Raw genomic sequence first — 23,315 nt, 5'->3', positions numbered from 1 at the left:
AGGTGTCACCATAGCCAGCCCCAGGTGTGTTCATAGTCCTGGAGGTCTAGAGTGGGTTTGTGGGAGCAGGGAGGGGACCCGGACCTCTTTTCATTACCTCTTTCGGAATGGGAGCTCCCATTGACTCGGGGCCGTGGGGCAGGAGGCTGCTGCTGGCCCGACTCTCTGGAAGTGTGAAGGGTTCTGTTGGCACCCTCCAGCCTGGGGTCCGCAGGCTCCAGGTGCCCCAAATTTCCCTCTCAGGGTGCTTCCCAAGGAAATTCCTGTCTCCCCGTGGCACTCGGGAGCCCACCCAAGCCAGGGGGGCCCAGCCAGGCCGCCTTGGGGTGGCACTACCCTCTCACAAACCCAGGCACACATGGCAGGACGACTCGGGTGCGTCTCGTGGTATTTTGTCTGCCCACAGCCGCCGTAGCGGCTCCAGGAAGTGTCTCTATGGAGACGGGAGGAGCTCGGGTCTGGCCGGGGCTGGGATGGAGAAATACGAGCGGATCCGCGTGGTGGGGAGAGGGGCTTTCGGGTGAGGGCGGCTCTGGGGGCCACCGGGAATGGGGAACGAGGGTGGAGTCTCCAGGCCTTTTGGCCGTGGCAAGGCGTTGGGTTTGGGAGGAGCGCCGAAGGGTATGGCACCGCGGGGTGGGAGGCCGCCGGCTGCATTACCATGGCAACAAGGCACACGGGCCCTGTCACCATGGTAACTCGGGGGTCAGTCGGCGTGTGGCACCCTGGGGGTGGGGTGGTGGCCAGGCCCTGGCTGTTGTCAAGGCGATAGGATGACATGGCATTGGGTGTGTGACACTAGGGGGTGGTGGATTGCAGGCTTTGTTACCACGGCAACGTGGAGGGGCAGGGGCCATGTATCGCCCCAGCTTGGTGGCCAGGCCCTGTCCCGCCTCTGAGACCTTGTCCTCGTAGCATCGTGCACCTGTGCCTGCGCAAGGCTGACCAGAAGCTGGTGATCCTGAAGCAGATCCCGGTGGAGCAGATGAGCAAGGATGAACGGCTGGCAGCACAGAACGAATGCCAGGTCCTCAAGCTGCTCAGCCACCCCAACGTCATTGAATACTACGAGAACTTCCTGGAGGACAAAGCGCTCATGATTGCCATGGAGTATGCCCCAGGTGTGCCCTGATCTCCCTCAGTATCTGCAGCTAGTTCCTTGGCAGGTCCAGATGTTGTCAAGCCCTCGTCTCTCCTTGGGTCGTGTTGCTGTGGCCTTACGTTGTGCTTCTTGTAAAGATTCTATTCCCAGGGAGTTCAAACATATCTCTCTTGAACAGACAGTTCTGTAGAAAAGGATCTGGGGTTTCTGGTAGCCAGCAAGACAGTTGTGAGCCAAGTGACTGAGCACGAGTAGCAGCTACCCAGGCAGGTTATGGAATGGCCATCCTTGAAGATACTCAGAAGACAGGCCATGGTCCAGGGCCACCAGCTGTTAATGGCCCAGCTCAAGCAAGGGACTGGACCACATGACCTCCTGAGGTTCTTTCCAGCTTCAGCCGTTCTGTGCTTCTGCTCTTCCGTGCCTTACGTCTGCAAATTATATCCAAGACAGATTTCTAACACCTCTGTCACTGATAATTGTGCTACCATCTGCCCCTGGCTTAGGTTTCACATGCATTTCCCTGTGTCAGCTCTCGGCCTTGCTGCTGGTCCCACAGCTCTGTGTGGGAAGGTGTGATTTTCTAACAAGATTCGCTGCGGAGTTTCAGATGACATCAACATTTGCATGAGGGTTTGATAAAGGTTGTACATGAGCCCTGAATCTGGACCTCCTCCTCAGGGGCCCCTCTGTGCCACATGGCCTCTCGGACTGCAAGAATTGTCTTTTGAAGAACAGGCTTATCTTGTTCTGCCATCGAGGTTTGTGTCTTCTTCCAAGAGCTGTAATTTTAACGTGTATTTTCCTGCTGCCTTTGGTAAAGTGTCAACAGTAACTTCTCTCTCGCTGTTTCTTTGTCCCACCAACTGTGCTGCCATTGTTCTCCACGCAGTTTCAGGAGCACTGGAGGATGTGCTGCGTGTCCCACCAGGACGTGGTTTTCCCCATGCGCTTGGCTTGTTAAGAGGCCACAACTAAATCCCCCCAGCCCTCAGGCCGGGTTTGTGCTGCCCTGTGCAGCCACCCTTGCTGACAGCCCTTTGTTGCTCCTTGCAGGAGGCACACTGGCAGAGTTTATCCATAAGCGCTGTAACTCCTTGCTGGATGAGGATACCATCCTGCACTTCTTCGTTCAGATTGTCCTGGCTCTCCACCACGTTCACACCAAGCAGATCCTGCACCGTGACCTGAAGACTCAGAACATCCTCTTGGACAAACATCGCATGATCGTCAAGATTGGAGACTTTGGCATCTCCAAAATCCTGAGCAGCAAGAGCAAAGCCTACACGGTGAGTGGCCTGACTTTCCATGGCAGCAGGCTGGAAGCTCTGGGCTCGTGGGAGCTGCTGTAAGCAGTGAGGTTGGGTGTAGCATACTCGCAGTGGCTCACATCTGTGTGCCATGATGCTGCTTTGCTCCTTGAAGTTTGCACAGGCTGATGTCTTCACACCCAAGTTTGCTGTAGCTTAGTGGGCTGTAGAAAGGTGAGAAAGACCTGTTTGGCCAAGCCTGGGAGAGGATGGGGTGTCTGGTCCTGCTCATGAGAGTAGATAGGGTTGCTCCTGCTGTCACAGTGGGAGGGGTGATATTTGCCGGCTTGTTTGGCACATACTTGGCAACTGAGTTCCTGCCTGTGCCCTGCCATCCTGTTGTGTCTTAATCTCTCTCTGCTTGAGACTTGAGGATCATTCCCCACCTGGTGTAATCTAACTAGACATTTATATCGCACTCATTGCTTTGGGCTCTGATTCTCTCAAGTGGATAAGAGCAAAATTAGAGGTAATCTCTGTATGTGCAAAGGAGGTCACTGGAAAGACAAATCTTCGTGTTTTTCACTGAGATTGTCAGGCAGATGTTGACACCAGGCAACAAAGGTCCCAGCTGCACTAAGCTTTGGCTGATGGAGCTCCAGCCAGCCTTCACAGTGTGCTCTAATCCGAGCCTTTTTCTTCCCACCTCACTGCCCCAGTTTCACAGCATCATGGTAAATTTCTTTGTCTCTTCTAGGTTGTGGGAACTCCGTGCTACATCTCCCCAGAGCTCTGTGAGGGGAAGCCTTACAACCAGAAGAGTGATATTTGGGCTTTGGGCTGTGTTCTGTATGAACTTGCCAGCCTCAAGAGAGCTTTTGAAGCAGCGGTAAGAGGGCCATGATTTACATGTAGCACAGGGAGCCCTCACCTCTTGCAGAGGTGAAAATGTCCTCTCACTGAGCTTGGAGGGGTGAAGGCAGCGTGGGCAGTGCTGAGAACATGTTGCTCCTTGGCCTCACCTCTGTCCACCCAGCTGCTCTATGCCTCTCTTTTGTTTTCTCTCCAGAATCTTCCTGCCTTAGTTCTGAAGATCATGAGTGGGACATTTGCCCCAATATCAGACAGATACAGCCCTGACCTTCGCCAGCTCATCCTCAGCATGCTGAACCTGGATCCTTCCAAGCGGCCGCAGCTGAATGAGATCATGGCTCAGGCCATCTGCATTCGGCCTCTTTTGAACCTCTATACCGATGTGGGAAGTGTCAAAATGAGAAGGCAAGTGATCCTGCTACCTTGGGAAGGGCTGCCACAGCCCACTATGGGTCTGACTGGTTTGCTATCTCTGTTAGAAGCTTCAAAGAGAGCGTTGTCCCCACTGAGCTCTCCTGTGTTACCCAATGTGCAGCTGCTGTGGGCTGAGCCTGGCCCAGTGGCTCAGGGCCACAGCAGGTGCCAGGGCAGGTGTGGACTTGTCAGTGCAGTAACAGTGAACAGAAAATTGTGAGCTCAGGGGGAAGTGAACCAATGCCAACTTCCCTCTCTCAGGTGGCTTAAAGCACCTACTGAGGAAATTCTGTGAGCTATTCAGGTGTGGTTTACTCTGTAGCTTTGCCCAGAGCTTCTGTGATCCAGGGCTCTGTAGGACTTCTGGGGCCAAGTTAACTTTAAGGACTGAATTTTGCTTTGGCAGGCCTGAAAAACCCATGGCTCCAGTGCCAGCAGTGACCCACAGCCGGACAGGGGGACGAGTGAGCAGTGCCAGGCCGAGGGGTGAGTCCTGGCACAGTGTATGCAACATGGCTCCATTCAGAATTACACTTCCCTTTGGATGGGTCAGAGAGGCACTCAGGCTTCTGTAAAGAGAAAGAGTTAAGAGATGTCACAGTCCTTGAGCCCCGGAGGAGGCCACAGGCACTTTGGCTATGATGACCAAACAGTACTCCTTCTCCAGCTGCCTCTTCTGGGTCTGGAATCCTTGAATCAAGTGTCTGCTGTTCCCAGCAGAGTTTGGGAACCATGTGGCATTACTGAGGGGAGATGTCCCAGTGCAGGGCAGTGCAGCTAGCACTGGTAACAATTAGCTAGAGATGTCATGGTGCAGCTTTCCTCAGTTCTGGGGCAAAATGCAAAGAGATGTTACAATGTGCTTCTCTCAGCCCTAGCTGAAAGCTTCTCAGCAGCCCCTTGCCAGCCTTGGACCGGTGCTGGTCTGGCTCTGCTGGCTGGCAGGCAGCTCTGCTGGCAACCAGACTGGCTGGTGTCATTTCTCTTCCTGTGAAAGAAGAGCCAGGGATCTGCACTGATGGTTTCTCTTTGACCCGTAGGTGTTCGAGGAGGTTCAGCCAGGACAGGAATCCCTCCTCCGCTGTCATCCATCTACACCTGGGGCAGTGGCATCACCACCCCGCTGCGCCTGCCCATGCTGAACACTGAAGTGATGCAGGTGTCTGCTGGCAGGACACAGAAGGCTGGGGTCACTAAATCAGGACGTCTCATTATGTGGGAGGTGAGTGATAGGAATCCTGGAGCAGGTAGTGCCTGTGGAAGCTTCAGATGTGTGATTTCTGAGGAGGAGACATTTCTGTTTATTGCATAGGCCCTGGCTTTGTGTCCCCCAGGACTACTGTCTAATCCAGGGTGTGGGTAACACTGCTAAGCCTATGGGAAGAGGTTCATCCAAGTTCTCCAACCCATCCCTGACATGCCTTCTCCCCACCAGGCTCCCCCAATGGGTGCTGCAGGAGGCCCTTCTCTCCCAGGAGCCACCGAGCAGCTCCAGCCTCAGTTTGTGTCCCGTTTTCTGGAGGGTCAGTCTGGTGTAACCATCAAACACGTGTCCTGTGGTGATCTCTTCACAGCCTGCCTCACAGGTGAGCTGCTGCCTCCTGCCTTTGCCTGGCAGAGTCCCAGACCCCTCTGCATGGGAGCTGGCTTGCAAATGTGTTGTGACTGCCTGGGGAGCCTGCTCAGAGAGGAACCCAGGAGATGCATTGGGCTGGACTTCTCGTGGAACATCAGATGGGGGTCAGAAATGACAGGCACAGTCCTCCAGTGATGCCACACTGGTCAACTTGATCCCAGAGGTCTGTCTGGTGTGGGTAGGGCCACAGTTTTGTTGTGCTGGTTGAACTGGTGTCACCTGAAGCTGGGTACGGTGGGGACTGCAGTGTGAAGAGTGTCTGCTAAGTTCAGCCTTTCTCTGTCACATACTGAGCATGAGGCAGACATGAGAAGTGACCAGCAGTGACTGGTGTTGTAGTGAGAGGTCAGTGTGTGCTCCTGCAGGGTTGTTTGTCCTCAGCTGCAGGAAGGCAGGGTCTGAAACCCTCTTAGAATGGCTAAGGATATGTTCTGCCTGGGAGGGGATCACGCATACCAGCACAAGGCTGTGTATGTGGAGCCAAGCCCACAGACAAAAATTGCCCTGTGGGAGCCCTGTTTGCACTTCTGCTGGGGATCAGGGCAGCAAATGACAGATGTGCAACTGGCAAACTTTGTTGGCATGAGTTTATCCTACCTCTCTGTGGCATTTCCTGACACCCCTCTGCTGGGCAGCTGCTCAGTGGGTGCCTGTGTGTGTTTAACACCTTGACAGACCGTGAGGTTAGCAGCTCCTGGGTACACAGCTGCAATAATGTTATCTCAGCACTCTCCTATCATCTGCTGTTTGCTTGCTGAGCTGTTGCAGCAGATCAAGGCTGCTGCTCTCTGGAAGCTCGATGAAGGCTTCTGGGCCCTGCAGCAAGTTATGAGTCAGAGTGGGCTCAAGCAGAGCCACTGTGCTGGGAGCCATGACCAGCCCCAGGGGCTGTGTGTGCCTTGCAGGGCCTCACGTGTGCCAGTAACTCGACTTCCTTTCTGCCTTTCCAGACAGGGGCATTATCATGACGTTCGGTAGTGGCAGCAATGGCTGCTTGGGGCATGGAAACTTCACAGACGTGAGCCAGGTTTGTCGTGAGGGTGGTGCTCCCCCAAGTGAGAGGATGGATTGTGCCTTCAGTACCATGTGAGGGCTCGTCCCAGCTCCAGGGATGTGTGTCCCAGGCGTGCTCTGGCATCCGACCCCCTCCCCCTCCTCTCCCTGTCACTGCGGGCTTTAAAAGACCCAACCTGCCTCTCTTTTTCTCTCTCCCCCCCTACACAATGATCCCTTTGAGTGTGGGGGAAGTCAAGAGCTGCCTTGTGGTTGCTGTTGGCAGGCACCCAGCTTGGAGGCTGCCTCAAATCACACACCTGCCTGCTTCACTCTTGGCCTGCAGCTGCCAGGGTTCACTGAGAAAAGTTATTTTTCAAAAGAGGCAGTATTTAAAGAGGAGCTGTGTGTTTCCGACTGGCTCGGAGCACCAGGGCTGAGGGCCCATTGCTCCCTTCCAACTTCTTCCTTGCCTGCCCTCGGATGTGGCAGCAGCCAATGGCTTCCAGCCGAGCCTGGGGACCGGTGCCATTTGTCACTGTGGTCAGCTGGCTCCCTCGTTCCTGCTCCGTCCAGAGCTGAGCTGCTCAGTGCTTATTGATGGGGAGGGGAGCCCAGTTGGGAGCAGCAGCCAGAGCCCAGCAAATGGTGCTTCTCACTTGAGGAGGATAATGAGGATGAGGCCCGCTGGGGCGAGGTGTCAGATCTAACAGCAGGTCACAGCAGGGGCTGGGTGAACTGTGGAGATCCTGATCTCTCCCCACCCTAACGAATACGTAGCCGATAGCTCACAGCTCCTCTGCACAAGAACCTTTCAGCCAACACATCCTGCACCAAGCCCCTGCCTGCTCCCAGCGTGCGTTAACAGCCCCTGGCACTCCCCACACGGGCAGGGGGGCGAATCCCAGCCCTTCGGCTCAACCTCTTCCCCCTCCAAACCCTTGTGCTGGCTGCTCTCTTCCGCCCCAGAGATGTTTGCATTATCTTCTGTGCTGTGGGCACGTAGTCTCTAAACCCTTTGAAGACTGTTTGGAACAACAAAAAAAGCCAAACAAAAACTTCTCTGGTGTTTGTGTTGGATGAAAACTGGGATGCTGCCAGCGCTGTGTTGAGGCTGGGGGGGCTGGGGGGGAGGGATGGGAGCAGCAGGGCAGACTGGGAGGTCTCGGCTGACGGCTGCTGCTCTTCCCCTGCCAGCCCAAGATCGTGGAGGCCCTGCTGGGCTATGAGATGGTGCAGGTGGCCTGTGGTGCGTCTCACGTCCTGGCAGTTTCCAACGAACGGGAAGTGTTTGCCTGGGGCAGGGGGGATAACGGTAAGCAAAACAGAGCTCCTGCTTTCCATTGCCTGTTCCCACTCCCCTCACTGGCCCTGCTTCCCCGCAGTCCCCTCCACATATGCCAGGCTAGGTGGGTGTGGAAGAGTTGCAGCTGCTTCACTGCATACCAGGGCCCTCATGCTTTGGGTATCACTGCCTTCTGTGGTAATAGGTCGCAGGCTGGGCTCTTGCAGCAGCTCTGTCAGTGCTGTTCATGGGGCTGTGCTCAGGTTGTGTGTTGCCATCAGCTATGTCCTGCTCTGTTTCTGTTGCCAGGTCGGCTTGGGCTGGGTACTCTGGAGTGCCACAACTCCCCCCAGCAGGTCACAGTCCCACTGGAGCACGAAGCTCAGAGGGTCATCTGTGGCATTGATTCCTCCATGGTCCTCACTGTGAAGAACCAGATTCTTGCTTGTGGGAGCAACAGGTAAGAGGGTCTGTGCTCCAGAACTTGCCCACAGCCTCCCAGGCCTGTCCACTTGTGTCCAGATGAGGAACTGGGAGCAAGGAGCTCTAAAATACATCTCTGTGTGATCCTTCTCTCCAGAACCCTGCTGCTGGTGTTGTGGTTATGCCAGAGCAGGACTTGTCTCTGGGGTGTCTGTACCAGCCTGCTCCAAACTGTGCTTTTCTCTGTGTAGGTGCAACAAGCTGGGCCTAGATCAGATCAGCTCAGCTGAGGAGCCTTCCCCAGAGGACCAGGTGGAAGAGGCCACCACGTTCATGTGTGCCCAGTCGGCCCCCTTGAACCAGGAGCCCATTGTGTGCGCCGACATCGGCACAGCACATTCAGCTGCTGTCACAGGTGAGAGGGCTGTGCCCAGACCCCTGAAGGGACATCTACACTTTTGCTGTTCTTCTGCCTGTTTCCCTCAGAGATGCTCAAGAGGCACCCTGCTCCCAGTGTTGGAGCTCTGTGGAACAGGATGCTCACCATGGCAGAGAGCCTTCAGTGCACCCTCAAGTGACACCCAGTTGTTTCTCTCATCTGTGTTGTCAGCATCTGGCCAGTGTTACACTTTTGGGAGCAACCAGCACGGGCAGCTGGGTACCAACTCCAGCCGCAACAGCCGTGTACCCCGTCTGGTTGTGGGGCTCCAGGCAATGAAGGTCACCGTGGTGGCTTGTGGGGATGCCTTCACTGTGGCCATTGGAGCAGGTGAGGCTGAGCTCCCCATGCCCTGGGCTGCAGCAGGCCCTGGCTTCCCTCTGCCCCCTTATGCTGTGGCCAAGGTGGGCCTCGGAGACAGCCCAGGGTGTTTCTGGGGAGAAAGGGGGTCTGTTCATGAGCTCTGTGTGCAGCAAGGTGTCTATAATCCCTCTGCAGATGGCGAGGTGTGCACCTGGGGAAAAGGAGCCAGGGGCCGCCTGGGTAGGAAGGATGAGGAAACAGGGACACCAAGGCCAGTGCAGCTGGAGGAGACACATCCATACCTGGTGACCTCCGTAGCCTGCTGCCACGGGAACACACTGCTGGCAGTAAAGCGTGAGTAGAAGCTTTGTTACTGTGATTCCTGCCATGAGGGCCCAGGCAAACCCAATGCCTTGTGACCAGGGCTGTACTGAGTAACCCTGGCACATAAGCTCTGTGTTATTCTTGTCCCTCTAGAGCTGCAGACGAATAGAAATAACTTGAAGGCCATAAAAATTACCCTTCTGCACCACTCTAGCACTGCCTCTTCCACTGGGCTGAGGGAGCAGAGGCATGGCAGAGATGGTCTCATGCACTCCCAGACTGGTGCTGGCCAAGCTGTGGCTGGTGAGAAACTGGTGGGCTGGCTGTCCACCAAGCGTCCAAAAAGAGCAGCTCTCTAATTGAAGCTGCTGAAATAGAAGCTGAGATTTGAGGCGTCATTTTGGCTCCTGGCTTTCCATTGTGGTTTGGAAAAGATAGCAATGGTTTTGTGGTTCTTCTCTGCTCAGGCCAAAAGCAGCATCAGTGCACATTTAAAACGTGCCCATGGCATGACCTGCCCTTCCGTTGCCAGGATGTATGATGGGAGTCTGGGCCAGACTGCTGGAGGGGACCTTTTCTCCTCCTCTGCTGGGCTGCTTATGGCCTCAGTGCTGGGCTGAGGGATTCCAGTCTCGGCCCACTTCAAGGAGACTAATTACACCCTGGAGGGGAGGAGGTCCAGCTGACTGCCCCAGTGCAGCAGCATCAGCTGTGGCTCCTGTTCCTCCTCTGTGAGTGCTGAGGTCTCACGTGATGTCTGCTGCCACGTGAAGGGGACAGGGAATGGCCAAGTCCCTGGGCTTGGGAACAAGTAGGGCATTTGTCATGGGAGTTAAAAGGGGGTTGTCCCTGCAGGCTGCTTTCCCCTTCTGCTGCTGGAGTCACCCTGTGCTCCTTAGCAGCTGGTTTGTGGCCTCCCACCTGCAGCACCATCACAGCAGGGACTGAGCATGTAGCTCCAGTGCTGTCCCCCTGCACTGCCCAGACCGAAACCGTGACCTACCTGTCCCTGTACTGGAAGGACAAACCCAGCAGCAGCAGTATCAGGGCAGCAGCCTCGCCTGCTCCAGCATCCACCAGTGAGCAGGGGTGCAAAAAGCATTGAGAGCTCTGTGAAAAGCTGAGATCTGACTTTGGGCTTTCACTCAGTTCAGTCTGCCTGGAAGGTTCTCCAGAGAGCACACGAGAGCTGGTGACACGTGTGGTGTCGCTGCTGCTGTCAGCTCTGGCTGGGACCTGGCCTGGAGAGGCTGTGCTGGCACAGGCGAGCAGCACTCCACCTTGGGGGCAGCAGTTCTGCACCGCTCTGCGGTTTCCTCCTGTGTGGCCGACACCATTTCTGCCTGGCTTGGGCTTCTGCCCACTTAATCATGAGGCTGCTGCTGCGCCCTTCTGTCAATCCCGCTGCAAACACAAGAAGAGCTGGGAGAAGCCAGAGGAGGGTGCAAGCCTCCAGAGACTGCATTTCCTCCTGCTTGGGCTCTGTGTGCTGGGCATTGCCTGCTGCTTGTGCCACTACTGAGGCCTTGCAGTGGCTTTCTGGGGCAGTGGAACAGGGATCACGGCGCCCATCTGTTGCATCTCTGGCCTGTGTGGGCTCTGCTCCCTACAGCTTTGTTGAGATGCTGGCTTATGGCTCATTCTTGGTCTTTGTCTTTTGTGTTTCAGCTGCCATGGAAGAGTCACCTTCCCAGTGAGTTTGAGTGGAGAGGGGCCAAATCCAGCCTCGCTGTGCTCCCAGCATGCCTGTCCTCTTGCTGCTGCCTGCTATGGCCTGGCTTGGACCTGTGTCCCCAGGCTCCTCAGCTGCGCTCTGAAGGCAGTGGTGTGGAAACTGGGAGCTCCTGACAATGGTTCTCAAGGAACTGCAGCCAGTCTTGCTTACGGTGTCAAGAGTCACTGTGAGCCTCCAGTGCCTGAGAGCTGCTGCCTTGGACATGCCATGGGGCAGATGGCCCCAGAGCTCTGGGGCAGGTCACAATAGGGCTCTGCTCCTCCCCACTGGATGTGCCTGTGTAGAAGGGTGAGGAGCACAGAGGTTGTTTTCCCTGATGGAAACTGTCTCTGGTTACAAAGCCCAGGCTGACAGCTTGGTGTCTGAGCAAGCTGTCAGCCTTTGCACGGCAGTGTCTGGAGTTAGGGCCCCAGGCACTGTGCTGGGTGACTAAGTGCAAACCTCTTTTCTAATTAAGAGGAGTCTGGCCTTTCCCATCCCCCCCTTAAAACGTTTCACCATTTGCTGAGCTGTTCATCACATTTTCGAGGGTCCTGGTCTGCACAGCTGGCCAAACCCAGTACAAACTGCAGCCCAGCCCAGCTCACTTCCAAAATGCTGCCTGGAGCTTTCCAATTATGGCCTCCTCTGGCCCCAGGAGCTCACCAAAGCATCCTCCAGCTGACATTTGTCCTCAGGCCCCTAAATCCTGCTGCAGACCAGCTCACTGGCTCCCAGCTGAGCTAGCGGAAGGCAGCAAAACACAGCAAGCAATTGTCAGGAGTTGAAGTTTTTTAACCCAGATCTCTCCAGGGACATGATGAGTTTTCACCAGGGTTCCTTTCTGCAGGCAGGAGGGGGCATATCACCGTGTCACAGACAGGACTTAGGGTTTTTATCTCCAGAAGGGTCATTTCCTTTCCTTTCCTTTCCTTTTTTTTTTTTGAGTTTTCTTTTTTTAACTTCCATCTGCCCTGGGCCATTTTTTGATGAGCTTCTGTCTCTGATCTGTCTGACATTGCAAATGCTCTTGCCTTTCACATCCATCTTTGTGCTGTTGCCAATCTGTTGTGTATAAAGTCAGTGCTTTCATAAGCTGGCTGAGATGAAATCTCTCTAATTATTTTTGTGATTCTTTCCTGTTTTCAATGAGGGAAGCCTCGCCAGGCTCTGGGAGAAGCCGGCTGATCCCTCTGTCATGTGAAAGGTAATGAATTTCAGCAGGTCTCCTGCTTTTTCCTCCCAGGCTCTATAGCTGGGGAAGGGAACAGGTCCTGTCCAGCTGGGAAAGGCGTGTGCGACTGCAGACACGGCCTCCCTCTCTGGCTCCTGGCAGGGTGGGTGCCTGGGTTTTCCCCGGCCCTTTTTGTTTCTGCTGGAGCTACCTTTCCAGGCGGTTACACCCTGCAAGCCCAGGAAGCCGACTTGAATTCAAAGGCTCTGCCAGTCCCTTGGCACTCACCTTTGTGCTGCAGGTTACAGGGACGGCTCTGGCAGCCTGGTGGTGGTGGAGGGGAAGGTGTTCTCTACTCACAGACCAACTTGGGCACCAGAATAATTGCAGGGCTGGGTTAAATTACCTCAAAGCCCCTCTGGGCCGCTGTCTTTCCTCCCTGTACTGAGTTGGCAGCAGCACCAGCTCCTACAGCAACAGATTTCTTTTGGCTGTGTTACGTTCATCTCCTGGGGCTCAGCTCACCCCACACCACGTGCAAACACACCCTGAAAGAATCCCAGCATGGTGGGGACTGGAAGAGACCTGTGGAGATCATCTAGTCCAACCCCCCCTTACACAGCAGATTCACCCAGAGCAGGTTGCCCAGGATTGCGTCCAGGCAGGTTTGGAATCTCTCCAGAGACGGAGACTCCACAACCACTCTGGGCAGCTTGTTCCAGTGCTCCAGCACCCTCACAGGGAAGTATTTTCTCACATTCAGATGGAAAGAAGGGGTTGATGGTTCTGCTGGAGCCTCTCCAGGAGTGAGGGCTGGCAGGACAGCAGGCAGGCAAGGCACCTTTTGTCTTGTCAGTGGTGGCACCGGACTGCCACCTCTCCAGTGCATGTTCAGCCTGGAGAGCCAGGCTCTCCTGGCTTCATCTGGGCTGTCAGATCCAGGGGAGAGCCACCTGGCAGCCATCCTGTTCCTGATGTGCTGGTATCAGGTGGGTTGGTTTATGGTTTAACACCAGCAGTGCTGGGGCTGGAGGTGTCACTACTTTGAATATCAAGACCCTTCACTGCAGACAAGCAGGGGGAACCAGTATGGACCAGTGTGCTTTGTGCTGGGGGCTCACCGACGAGGGCTGGAGCCCTTGGGATTTCGCAGCCCGTGCTCTCCGCTCGGGAGTTCAGCTGTGAAGCCCGGCGAGATGATTTGAATAATTTAATACCAGGCTGTGAGCAAGCCTGGCGAAAGGGTAAAGGAAACAAAGAGGCCCCCCAGCCCCGAGCAACAATAGCTCTTGAAACGACAAGCTGAGGCATGTCCGCGCTGCCGGAGGCAGAGAGCAGCCCAGGCAAATAGGGCAGTTGCATTCCTCACGTCTGCTGCTTTGTTTCCCTGCAGAAGCTCCTGGTGAAAACTGCAGGTCTCAGGGCTTCTCCTTTTATCCTTGTTTTGTTCCCGCGTCCTGTGGAGCTGGTGGTGGATCAGCTGCATCCCCGTGGCTCTTCCTGCAAAGAGGGAGTGGGTAGGGAGGATGATGAGGGGATGAAGCTGCCTGGTCGTGTCTTGTGCATCCTGGCCGGATCTCCTCTGGCCATTGTCACCCAGGGAAAGCCTGTCCCGGTTCCTGTGCTTGATAAGATCCCGCTGACCTGGGGCCGTCACTGGTGGCAGGAAACAGCACAAACCACCTCCTGATCCTGGAGCTGATTTGATTCCAGCACCTCTGTCGTGGGGTGTACCCCACTTCCCACGAGGCTCGGCAGAAGGTACCCCGGCTGTCCATCTGTCCAGCTGCCTTGCTGCCCTCACCCACCTTCCCTGGGCAGGAGTCCCCAGAAGCGGGAAGAGGACTCTTCCCAATCCTTTCCCCGGGGCAAAACGCTCCACCTTAACTTCTTTGGAAGCTGGAGCGTCAGTTTTCCGTCCCTCCAGTTTAAGTTAAACAGAAGGCAGACGGATGGAGCCGGGGTGCAGGGCAAAGAAAGGCGGGGGGGAGGAGAGGGGGGAGGGCGGGGGGCACAGAAGGCAGGAGGCCTCCCGGAGCCCAGATGGGCTCAAGGACTGACCCATCACAGCGGACAGGGAACATATTGGGGGACAGAGGAACATATCGCCTCCACAAAGGGAATTGCCCTGCCTGGAGGTTGAGTGTCGCCTTTGTGTGAGACAAACGCCTGGCTGTGATGTGGAGTGCGGGGAGGGCTTTCCTCAGGGAGAGAGGAAAAGGAGGGGATCTTTGTTTGCAGGGTCTGACACCTCCCAGCCGTCCTGCCGGCACAGCCAGCGCCTTCTGATGGCTTTGTCAGCTCCTGGCTAATTAGCTGAGACGCTCTTCAGTGAGGCTAGGAAGAAGAAAATTTTCAAACATCAAAGAGAAGCAGTAAGTAGTGATAAAACTCGTCTCTGCTTCACGCCTGTCGCCGGAGACACAAGCGTTCAGAGCTGGCAGGAGCAGTGTGTCCTGTGCCTTCTGCAGGGGAGTCACAGGGGGTCCCCTCACCCACCGGGATGCCGAAGACCCATCCTTTGGGCCTGAACCGGTCCCACAGCAGTGTCTGCGGATGGGTTTTAGGCAGAGCCAGCTTTCAGGGTGTTGGGACAGATGTCTGGCACAGTGACTTCTTTTGGCTGGGAGGTGAACCTTGCTCCAGGGCGAGCTGTGGCTTAGTGGCAGAACCAGATCTTTGTAGATTCTGCCCTGGGGGGATCACAGTTCTGAGTAAACACGGCCCGGGAGCATCTCAGCACCAGGCTGCCACCCCCCAACCCCCGTGACAGCTCGGAGGGGCCTGATGAATTTTACTGCTCTCTGTACAGTTGCCCACTGCCATTTCTGTTTCCACGCTGTGTTCCCAGGCTCTCTGGGAGCTGGTTAAAGTTTAGCTTGGTGCACTCCCATCCAGACAGGCTGCCATCTAGTCATGACTCGCAGAAAAGACCTTGGTCACGCTCAACGTACACCAGTACAAGCTTCCCCACTGTTTGGATGTTGGGAGGTAAAGCCCTGTGGCAGGGTAACCTGTCATCCCCAGGGTAACCCCAGAAACAAGCCACCCACCCCCTTCTTGGCAGCTCTGGCAGGGATAGCGGGCAGGCTGATGCCTTCCCCTCTGCCCCAGGCTGCTGGAGGATTTTATTTTAAGCAGAGCCTCTCAGGGAGAAGGGTAACGTGAGCTCCTTGAGTGACAAGTGATAGAGCTTGACTTGCTCAGCGTGTCCCCCAGGAATCCCTCTCCTCTGCCATTTGCTAATTGAAAACTGCTAACATTTGGGTCTGGAGCAACTGCCGCCCTTTAATGGGAAGCTGGCTGGAGCGTGCGTTGGTGGGGCTAACACATGCTTGCAGCCTGTCATCTGCTCGTCTCCATCTCTAGGGAAAGGGGCAAATACTCCCATATGCTGCTCTGCTTTCTGAAAGAGTGACATGGGGGCTGGAGCCAGACAGATTTGCTTTTATTCTTTCTCCTCCGAGCTCCTGATAGGAGGTTAGAAACCAGGAGCCGAAGGGCTGCAGCCTGGGCCAGGATTCTGAGCAAGATGAAGCCATAGAAGTCTGTGTTCCCCCCTGTGCCTGTGGCATGGAGGGGGGGCGCTCAGGGCAGCCCCTCTATGTCCCTGCTCTGCTGTTGCCTGCTTCAGACCCTGCTGTGGGTGATGACTGGGACATGGGTGCTCTGCAAACTCCTGGGGTGGCTGTGCCCAGCCCTCAGGTTTGCTGTCCCCAGTGCAGAAGGTCCCAAACCCCCCATGATGGCTGTGTCTGCTGTCACGCTCCCCCCGAGCTCCCGTACTGACTGTCCCCGGTGCTGTCAATCCCAGCCTCCCCAGAAGGGGCTGTACCCCTAGTCCCTGGGGTGTCGGGGCCGTTGCAGCCCCCGGTGCGGGGAGGCGGAGCCTGGCGGGGAGGAGGTGGTTGTGGCCGGCCCCCGGCTCCGGGCGCGGGGCGGTGTCAGGCGTGTTCCACCGCCCCGTCCGGCCCCCCCCGGGCGGAGCCGGGACACGGAGCGCGGAGGAGGCGAGCGGGCCGGCGGCGGCGGCGGAGGCGAGCGGGCCGGCGGCGGGATGCCGGGCTACGACTACAAGCTGCTGGAGCGGCCGCGGCGGCGGGTGCTGTGCCCGCTCTGCGGGAAGCCCATGCGGGAGCCTGTCCGTGTCTCCACCTGCGGCCATCGCTTCTGCGACACCTGCCTGCAGGAGTTCCTAAGGTGAGCCCCGTCGGGGCGCCACGACCCCGCGCCGGGACTCCACACCGCGTACCCTTCCTCTGTGGAGCAAGCCCGGGTCACAGCTCCCCACCTCCATCCCGATCTGGGGTTCAGCAATTCGGGGAGCAGAGGGTGCCACCCCCACACCCCTCCACCTCTACCGATCCTGGGCGTCGCTGTTGGGCGAGGGCGTCCAGGGGAGCGCTGCGGGGTGCGCCGAGACGGAGCGTACGGAGGGCTGCGGGGAGAGATGCGGGGTGCTCTAGGGTGCGAAATGCCCGGGGGCGAGGAGTCTTTAGGGCTCGAGAGGGCGTGCGGGGTGCCCCGGGGGTTCCCCAGGCAGGGGGTGGCCCAAGCCGGGAAGAGGGTGCAGGGCTCGCCCAGTCCCTGACAGCCGCCTTGCAGGGTGCAGCGGCCCGTGGCCCCTCTCGGTGAGGAGGAGGAAGAGGAGGGCCGGCTGAAGCCCGGAGCGGCGAGTTTCGAGCGCTTGCAAAGATTTGTGTTTAACTCGTTCCTGCCCCGGCCCCGTCGGGCGAAGCGACCTCGCGTGCGGGGGAGTTGATGCTGCCACCCTCGGGCCCATGGGCGAGCGCGACCCGGAGGTGTTGTGCGCTCTGGGAGCAAGGGGACGGGGCTTCTTCCCACCCCGCTGCGGGTGAGCAGCACCAGCCCAGGTACCGGCAGGGTACCGGGGCCACGGGGGTCCCTCGGTGGTACCGAGAGGGAATGTTGGTGCTTCCCGGGCCGGGCATGCGGCAGAGGGAAGCGTCACCCCGGGGCCCCGGTTTCCGCTGCCGCCTTCGGCTGCACCTCGCCCCTTCGAAGCGACCTTTGCCCGGGCCGAGGACCCGCGGGCACGGGCCGGTTTCTACGAAACCAGGCGTTCCCCGGGGCCCGTGCCAGGCTGCACCTCCTCTCCTCTCCTCTCCCGCACCCGCCCAGAGGGTGTCTCGGCACTACCGGGGAGACCAAACACCTGGGACCCCACTGAGCCCCTCCGTTTGCACCGGATCAGGTTTGGGGATCTGACGGGTGGAGCCGTTCAGGCAGATCAACACTGCCGGAGTGGGTGCGGGGGAGTGCTGGGGGTCCCCTGCCCATCACCTCGCAGCGCCCCGCGCACCGTGAAGGTCAGAGGCAAGGACGGTGCCCCCCGGGCGCTGCCTCAGCACATTCCCTGCCCGGCCGAGCGTGAGGAATGGGGAAGCTTTGTCGAGGATTAGGCTCTGGCTTCGGGTCACCCTCCCACTTCCCTGCCAGCCCCGGCACCCCGACACTGTGCACGGGATGCAAGCAGGGCCAGCTGCACCCCGCAAGATGCAGACTGATGCCAGCCGTGGGGTGATGCCAACCATAGGGCAATGCCAGCTGTGGGCTCCCCGGAAAGGGCTGGGTGCCCGGGAGGCGCTTATCTCTGTGTGTGCCTGGTGACTCCCACGGAAACACCCACTGCAAACACACTGGGCACGTGGCTGTGCCCTGTGGGGCTCACCCCACAGCACAGGACTGGTATTCCTGGTGGGTTCCTTGGCCCCCCAGAACAGGGATGAGGGCTGCAGGGGATGTCACCAAGCCGTGCCCAGCTATCCCAGGCCAGCACGTGCCAGGCGGCACTGTTGGCTCTGTCGCGCCGTCTCACATCCGCTTGGCAGCCCTCGTTGAGGCTGTGCCAGTGCCTGCCAAGGGCATGCAGTGATTAGGCATGCAGGGGCTGCACAGGCAGGGTGACCTGGCTGCTTTGTCCAGAGCCATCTTGGGGACACCAGAGTCCCGGTGTCCCTGCTGTGTGTCCCTGCTGTGTGTCCCTGCAGGCAGCACCCATGGCCTCCAGCCCTAGTGTGTGTAAGGGGTGGCATGGAAGGGCTCACTCTCATCTGTCCCTGAGCAATGTCATGGGGACCAGAGGTGACAGCAGCTCCTGGCCAGCTGTGTCCCAGACCAGACTGCTTGTTTGTCTCTGTCTCCATCCCTCCACCCTGACCCGCTGCGGGGCAGCGTGACCCATTTCTATCTTGGGGACAGCTCTCAAGAGGAGCACCTAGCACTGGGGGCCTAGTAGAATGGGGACCCCTCCGTGGTGGCTGCCTGTGCCCCATCCTGGCTCGCTGCAGTGGCTGGCGGGACCGTTTCCTGCTGAGCAGGAGCCCCAGGGCCATGCATCCGGACTGCACATCTGGCGCCCAGCTGTTGTCCCCCCCACCTTCCCTGGGCCCCAGCACCTGGGGCTATGGGCACCCGTGGCACAGCCACCAGCACCCTCTCTTAATCCCAGGGGGCCAGGGCAGGTGAAGAGGCTGCTAGGGCTCCAGATGGTGCCACGCTCCAAGCCGCTGGCCCAGGCCCCTGGGGACCGTGGCTGCCATGCCAGGCTCGGGGCAGGGGGGCCTGCCCAGGGCGGGTGTCTGAGGGTGGAATTTCTTAGCTCAGACAGATGGATCAGGATTAGAGCTGCAGCTCCCCAAGGGCTGTGGCTAGCTTGAGTGGCAGAGGGACAGTGCTGATGTCCTGGGGTGGGATGGCCAGGACCGTGTGGGCCATGGTGCCTGTGTCAGTAGGGCCATGCTGTTCCCCAGCCTTGAGTGATCCTGAGCCCTCTGTGTCTTACAGCGAAGGTGTCTTCAAGTGCCCTGAGGATCAGCTGCCCCTGGACTATGCCAAGGTGAGCCCAACACGTGGTACCCGGCTTGGGGGGGGTATCCTCATCACCTGTGCCCCTGCCAAAGGGCTGGCATAGCCGCCTGGCACAGCTGCGACAGCCTGGCACAGCCGCCTGTGCAGAAGCAAGAGCTCTTTGTGCTGTGGGGCCAGGGAACGGAAACCCACTCCCAACAAAAGGCACTTGTTCGTGTGCCCGCGAGGGGGATCCGGCCCTGGGCAACAAGCCCATGGCTCCTGGCCAGGCTGGGGTGGGGGGTTCACATACCCCTATAGCCTGGCACAGGATGCTGATGCCCCAGCATTGCCTCCCCAGATCTACCCTGACCCAGAGCTGGAGGCGCAGGTGCTGAGCCTGGCCATCCGCTGCATCCACAGTGAGGAGGGCTGCCGCTGGAGTGGTCTCATCAAACACCTCCAGGTAGGGTCTGGCTGGAGGTGAGGGCGGGGGCAAGTCAGTGCCCTGCAGACCTGCCCCCCCCACACACACCATTTCTGTGCCCCTCAGGCCCATCTTGGCACCTGTGGCTTCAACGTCATCCCCTGCCCCAACCGGTGCAGCGCCAAGCTGAGCCGCCGCGACCTGCCTGAGCACGTCCAGCACGGCTGCCCCAAGCGCAGGGTCAAGTGCGAGTTCTGCGCCACTGACTTCACTGGGGAGGCCTTTGAGGTGGGCAATGGCGTGTGGACACTGTGCAAGGGGGCATGGCTGTGGTGGGGCACTGTAGGGGACACAGCTGATAAAGACGTCACGGTGAGGCAAGGCCTGCCTGGGGGTATGATGTAGGTATACAGCCAGGTTTGGTGGTGGGAGGCAATGTGGGGATCCAGGCACTGCAGGGCACCTTGGGGGCACAGCTTGGCTGTGGGACAGAGCCTGGATGGGGGACACTGTGGGGGTGTAGCCAGGCTGGGGGTTGCAATGAGGAATGCAGTGTGGCCATGGGGGACCCAGATGCAGGGCACCATGGTGGGCACAAGCAGTCTGTGGGGACAGTGCATGACACTATAGTGGGGAGCACAACCTGGGCTGGGGACAGAGTCTGGGTGATGGAGACTATGGGAGGCACAGCCTGGGCATGGGAGGGTACCATGTGACCCCATCCCTTGGCAAGGCTGGCTGGTGAGGGTAGCCAGAGGGTGACGATGCCACCACCATCCCCAGGGCCATCAGGGCACGTGTCCCCAGGAGAGTGTGTACTGTGAGAACAAGTGTGGGGCCCGCATGATGAGGCGCCTGCTGTCCCAGCACAGCCTGGCTGAGTGCCCCAAGCGCACCCAGCCCTGCACCTACTGCGCCAAGGAGTTCGTCTTCGACACCATCCAGGTGAGATGGGGCCTATAAAGACCCTGCCCCCGCTGGCTCGTGGCCCTAGCTGACAGCCACTCTCCATCCCCAGAACCACCAGTACCAGTGTCCCCGGTACCCCGTGCCCTGCCCCAACCAGTGTGGGACGCCTAACATTGCCAGGGAGGATGTGCCCACCCACCTCAGGGAGAGCTGCAACAGTGCCATGCTGCTGTGCCCCTTCAAGGAAGCTGGCTGCAAGCACCGGGTGAGTGTGTCCCCATCCCCACGCTGGTGTTCCCATGCCCATCCTTCACTGGCATCTTCGTGCTGTTCCCACCACAACAAGTCTGTGCCCCTCAGCAGCCCCACACCTCTACTGTCCTGATGTGTCCCATCTCCTGTGGTGCCCTTCTGCTCTTTCCCACACGTGCTCTTTAAAGTTCTTACCCTTGTTACTGCCTCATCCCTGTGCCGCTTTGCCACCCAAGCATCCCCATGCCATCCCAAACAGATGTCTCTGTGCCACCCCTGTGTCCCCACAGCATCCTTGTACCATCCTGCTCCAGTACCCCCATGCTCCAACAATGTCTCCATGACACCCCGGTGGCATCATTCCCTTGTCCTGTCCCACTCTGTGTCCCCACGCTGTCCTGTGCCACTGGCACCCTCTCTGCTAACAGCTCTGTTGTCCCCACAGTGCCCTAAGCTGGCTATGGGCCGGCACCTGGAGGAGAGCACCAAGGTGCACCTGGGCATGGTGTGTGCCCTGGTGAGCCGGCAGCGGCAGGAGATCCTGGAGCTGCGGCGGGACGTGGAGGAGCTGTCGGTGAGCAGCGATGGGATCCTCATCTGGAAGATCGCTGACTACAGCCGCAAGCTGCAGGAAGCCAAAGCCCGCAGCAACTATGAGTTCTTCAGCCCTCCTTTCTACACCCACAAGTATGGCTACAAGCTCCAGGTCTCAGCTTTCCTCAATGGCAACGGCAGCGGGGAGAGCAGCCACCTGTCTGTCTACATCCGCGTGCTGCCGGGCGAGTATGACAACCTGCTGGAGTGGCCCTTCTCCTACCGAGTCACCTTCTCCCTGCTGGACCAGAGCGACCCTTCGCTCTCCAAGCCCCAGCACATCACTGAGACCTTCCACCCCGATCCCAACTGGAAAAACTTCCAGAAGCCGGGAGCCTCGCGGAGCTCCCTGGATGAGAGCACCCTCGGCTTTGGCTACCCCAAGTTCATCTCGCACGAGGACATCAAAAAGAGGAACTACGTGCGGGACAACGCCATCTTCATCAAGGCCTCGGTGGAGATCCCCCAGAAGATCCTGGCCTGAGCCCTGGTGCCCTGTTGGGGACAGGACATGAGCTGGGCACCCCCCCAGGGGTGCCCCAGGTGGTGCTGAGCCCCTGCCCACAGCCGGTGCCCATGGCTTGGAGATGCTGCTGTGGCTGCAGCCGGTGGCTCTCATGTGGGCAGGGGTTGGGGCTGCTCCCCCACATCCCCCCTGGTTCCTGGACTCTGCTGCAGCCCCCGCTGCCTCCCAGGGCAGCCCCTTCTCAGGTGCCCGGGGGGTGCCAGGGGGCTGGGCCCCCCCAAACCCCTCACTGGGGTGCATGGCAGCCCCCACCAGCCCCACTGCCCAGAGCCATATTTTGTAAGCTGGTGCCCCCCGGGTGCAGGGTTCTTTGTTATTTATTACCCTGGGCCGGGGCCTGCTGCCCCCTCCCAACCTCCTTTTTTTTTTTCTCAATAAACTTTTCTTGTATTTATTATGGCTGCCTGAGCTCCCTTCCTGGGAGCTGGGGGGGGCAGGGGGGACTCCTGTCCTCCATGCATTCTGGGGACAGGCTGGGGGGCACACAGCAGTGGGGTAATCCCTGACCCACATCCCGGCAGCAGACGAGCTCAGCTGGAGCCGGTTTGGAGCCGGTTAATTCGGTAATCACCGGCAGCGGGGACGTGCTGGGCGGAGTTGCTGTTGCCAGCCCCAGGGGTCCTGTGAGCCCCCTGCCTCCTGCTCCACCAGCCCCTTGCTGGGGCAATTCCAGCCCCCGGGGAGGGCAGGGATTTGGGTCAGAGAAGGGTGGGTGGGCGAGGGTTGGGGTACAGTGGGCATTGGGGCAGTCTGGGGGGGAGCTGGGTCAGGCCCCAGGAGTCATTCCCTGCTTGGGAACTGAAGGGGTGCAGGGTGTGGGGGGTGTTGTCCTCTCTGCAGGCTAATCTCACAATTGCATTAGTCCTGCCCCAGCTTACCATAATTAGCCCCTAATTAGCTGCACCCTGCAGCCCTGGCCGAGCTGGAGGATGGGGAGTGCTGGGGGGGGTGTGTTTGTGTGTCCCCTTCCCCCACAGAATGTGCCCCTGGGTAGGTCCCAGCGCAAGGCAGGGGGTGGTCTGGTGCTGCCTGGGCTTGTGGCACATCCCCTGGGCCGAGGTGGCACCTGCAGCCCTGGGAATCTGGGGAAGCCACCTGGTGTCCAATGCAAACCTGTACTGGTGTCCAGTTCTTGCCCATACTGCTGCCCGATATTAGCCCATGCTACTGCTCAGTCTTAGCCCCTAATTTGCTGGATGCAAGCCCCACACTGGAGCCAAATGCAAATCCATACTGGTACATAATGCCCTCCAATTCTGGTGGCCAGAGCCAGCCTACACTGATGCCTAATGCCAGCCCTGCCTCCTACAGAGGGCCAGTTCTTGTCCATGCTGGTACCCAGTGCTAGCCCTGTAAGGATTTCAAGTGCCAGGCTGCACTTCTGCCTGGTGCCAGCCTGTCCTGCAGCCTGGAGCCAGCCCACAGCAGTGCCCAGTGCTGGGCTCAGTTCAGTGCCACATGGGGTCTGTGGGACCTCCCTCAACACCCAAGGCTGGGGCTCGGTGGGGGGTAGGCGGTTTCACCAGCGAACAGAACCAGAGCCCTGCAGAGGCTGCAGCCCCCTGGTGCCAGAGCTGCTGCTCTCCAGCACATTTCCCCTTTTTGTTTTGCAGGGGTAGGACTGCCGTGGCCCGACCTAGATAAGGGTAAAAGCATCGAGCCTGCCCTGCACGCATTTTATTGATAGATATTTTATTTCTATAGTTTATATTTATCCTCTACCTGGTGCTCATACATCGCTGTATTTACACACACCGCAGGAGCTGTTCCCTTCCCACAGCCTGGCAGCACAGCTGGGTGTTGGCAGCCTCTCGCTGCTCACCAGTTACCCTTAAAAAAACCCCACAACGCACAATATAATAAAATC

General features: G+C 58.4%; 2 protein-coding genes across 3 annotated transcripts; both read left to right on the top strand.

The window, feature by feature from the left end:
• The first annotated feature begins 423 nt into the window (after positions 1-423).
• NEK8 (NIMA related kinase 8) lies at positions 424-11,834 on the top strand. 2 transcript variants are annotated; one of them, XM_009903317.2, is made up of 15 exons: positions 424-520; positions 916-1,121; positions 2,159-2,391; positions 3,110-3,241; positions 3,422-3,630; positions 4,046-4,125; positions 4,680-4,861; positions 5,075-5,225; positions 6,226-6,302; positions 7,466-7,583; positions 7,863-8,013; positions 8,228-8,391; positions 8,587-8,745; positions 8,914-9,072; positions 10,711-11,834. In XM_009903317.2, exons 1-15 carry the CDS (start codon positions 474-476, stop codon positions 10,737-10,739), a joined length of 2,097 nt encoding a protein of 698 aa, XP_009901619.1. In that variant the 5' UTR covers positions 424-473; the 3' UTR covers positions 10,740-11,834. The 2 variants fall into 2 exon arrangements, with proteins under 2 accessions (XP_009901619.1, XP_054022442.1); XM_054166467.1 differs by lacking the exons at positions 424-520; positions 8,228-8,391; positions 8,587-8,745; positions 8,914-9,072; positions 10,711-11,834 and adding an exon at positions 532-694 and having other exon boundaries at positions 6,226-6,361; positions 7,863-8,009.
• A 4,129-nt stretch (positions 11,835-15,963) lies between these two features.
• TRAF4 (TNF receptor associated factor 4) lies at positions 15,964-21,705 on the top strand. Its single transcript, XM_009903318.2, has 7 exons — positions 15,964-16,130; positions 18,738-18,789; positions 19,102-19,206; positions 19,294-19,455; positions 19,951-20,112; positions 20,186-20,341; positions 20,774-21,705. Exons 1-7 carry the CDS (start codon positions 15,988-15,990, stop codon positions 21,404-21,406), a joined length of 1,413 nt encoding a protein of 470 aa, XP_009901620.2. The 5' UTR covers positions 15,964-15,987; the 3' UTR covers positions 21,407-21,705.
• Positions 21,706-23,315: the final 1,610 nt, after the last annotated feature.

This window comes from Dryobates pubescens, chromosome 13 (genome assembly GCF_014839835.1).
Source record: "Dryobates pubescens isolate bDryPub1 chromosome 13, bDryPub1.pri, whole genome shotgun sequence".
Lineage (NCBI taxonomy): Eukaryota > Metazoa > Chordata > Aves > Piciformes > Picidae > Dryobates > Dryobates pubescens.
The sequence above is the reverse complement of the archived record's forward strand: the minus strand, read 5'-3'. Positions and strand labels throughout refer to the sequence as shown.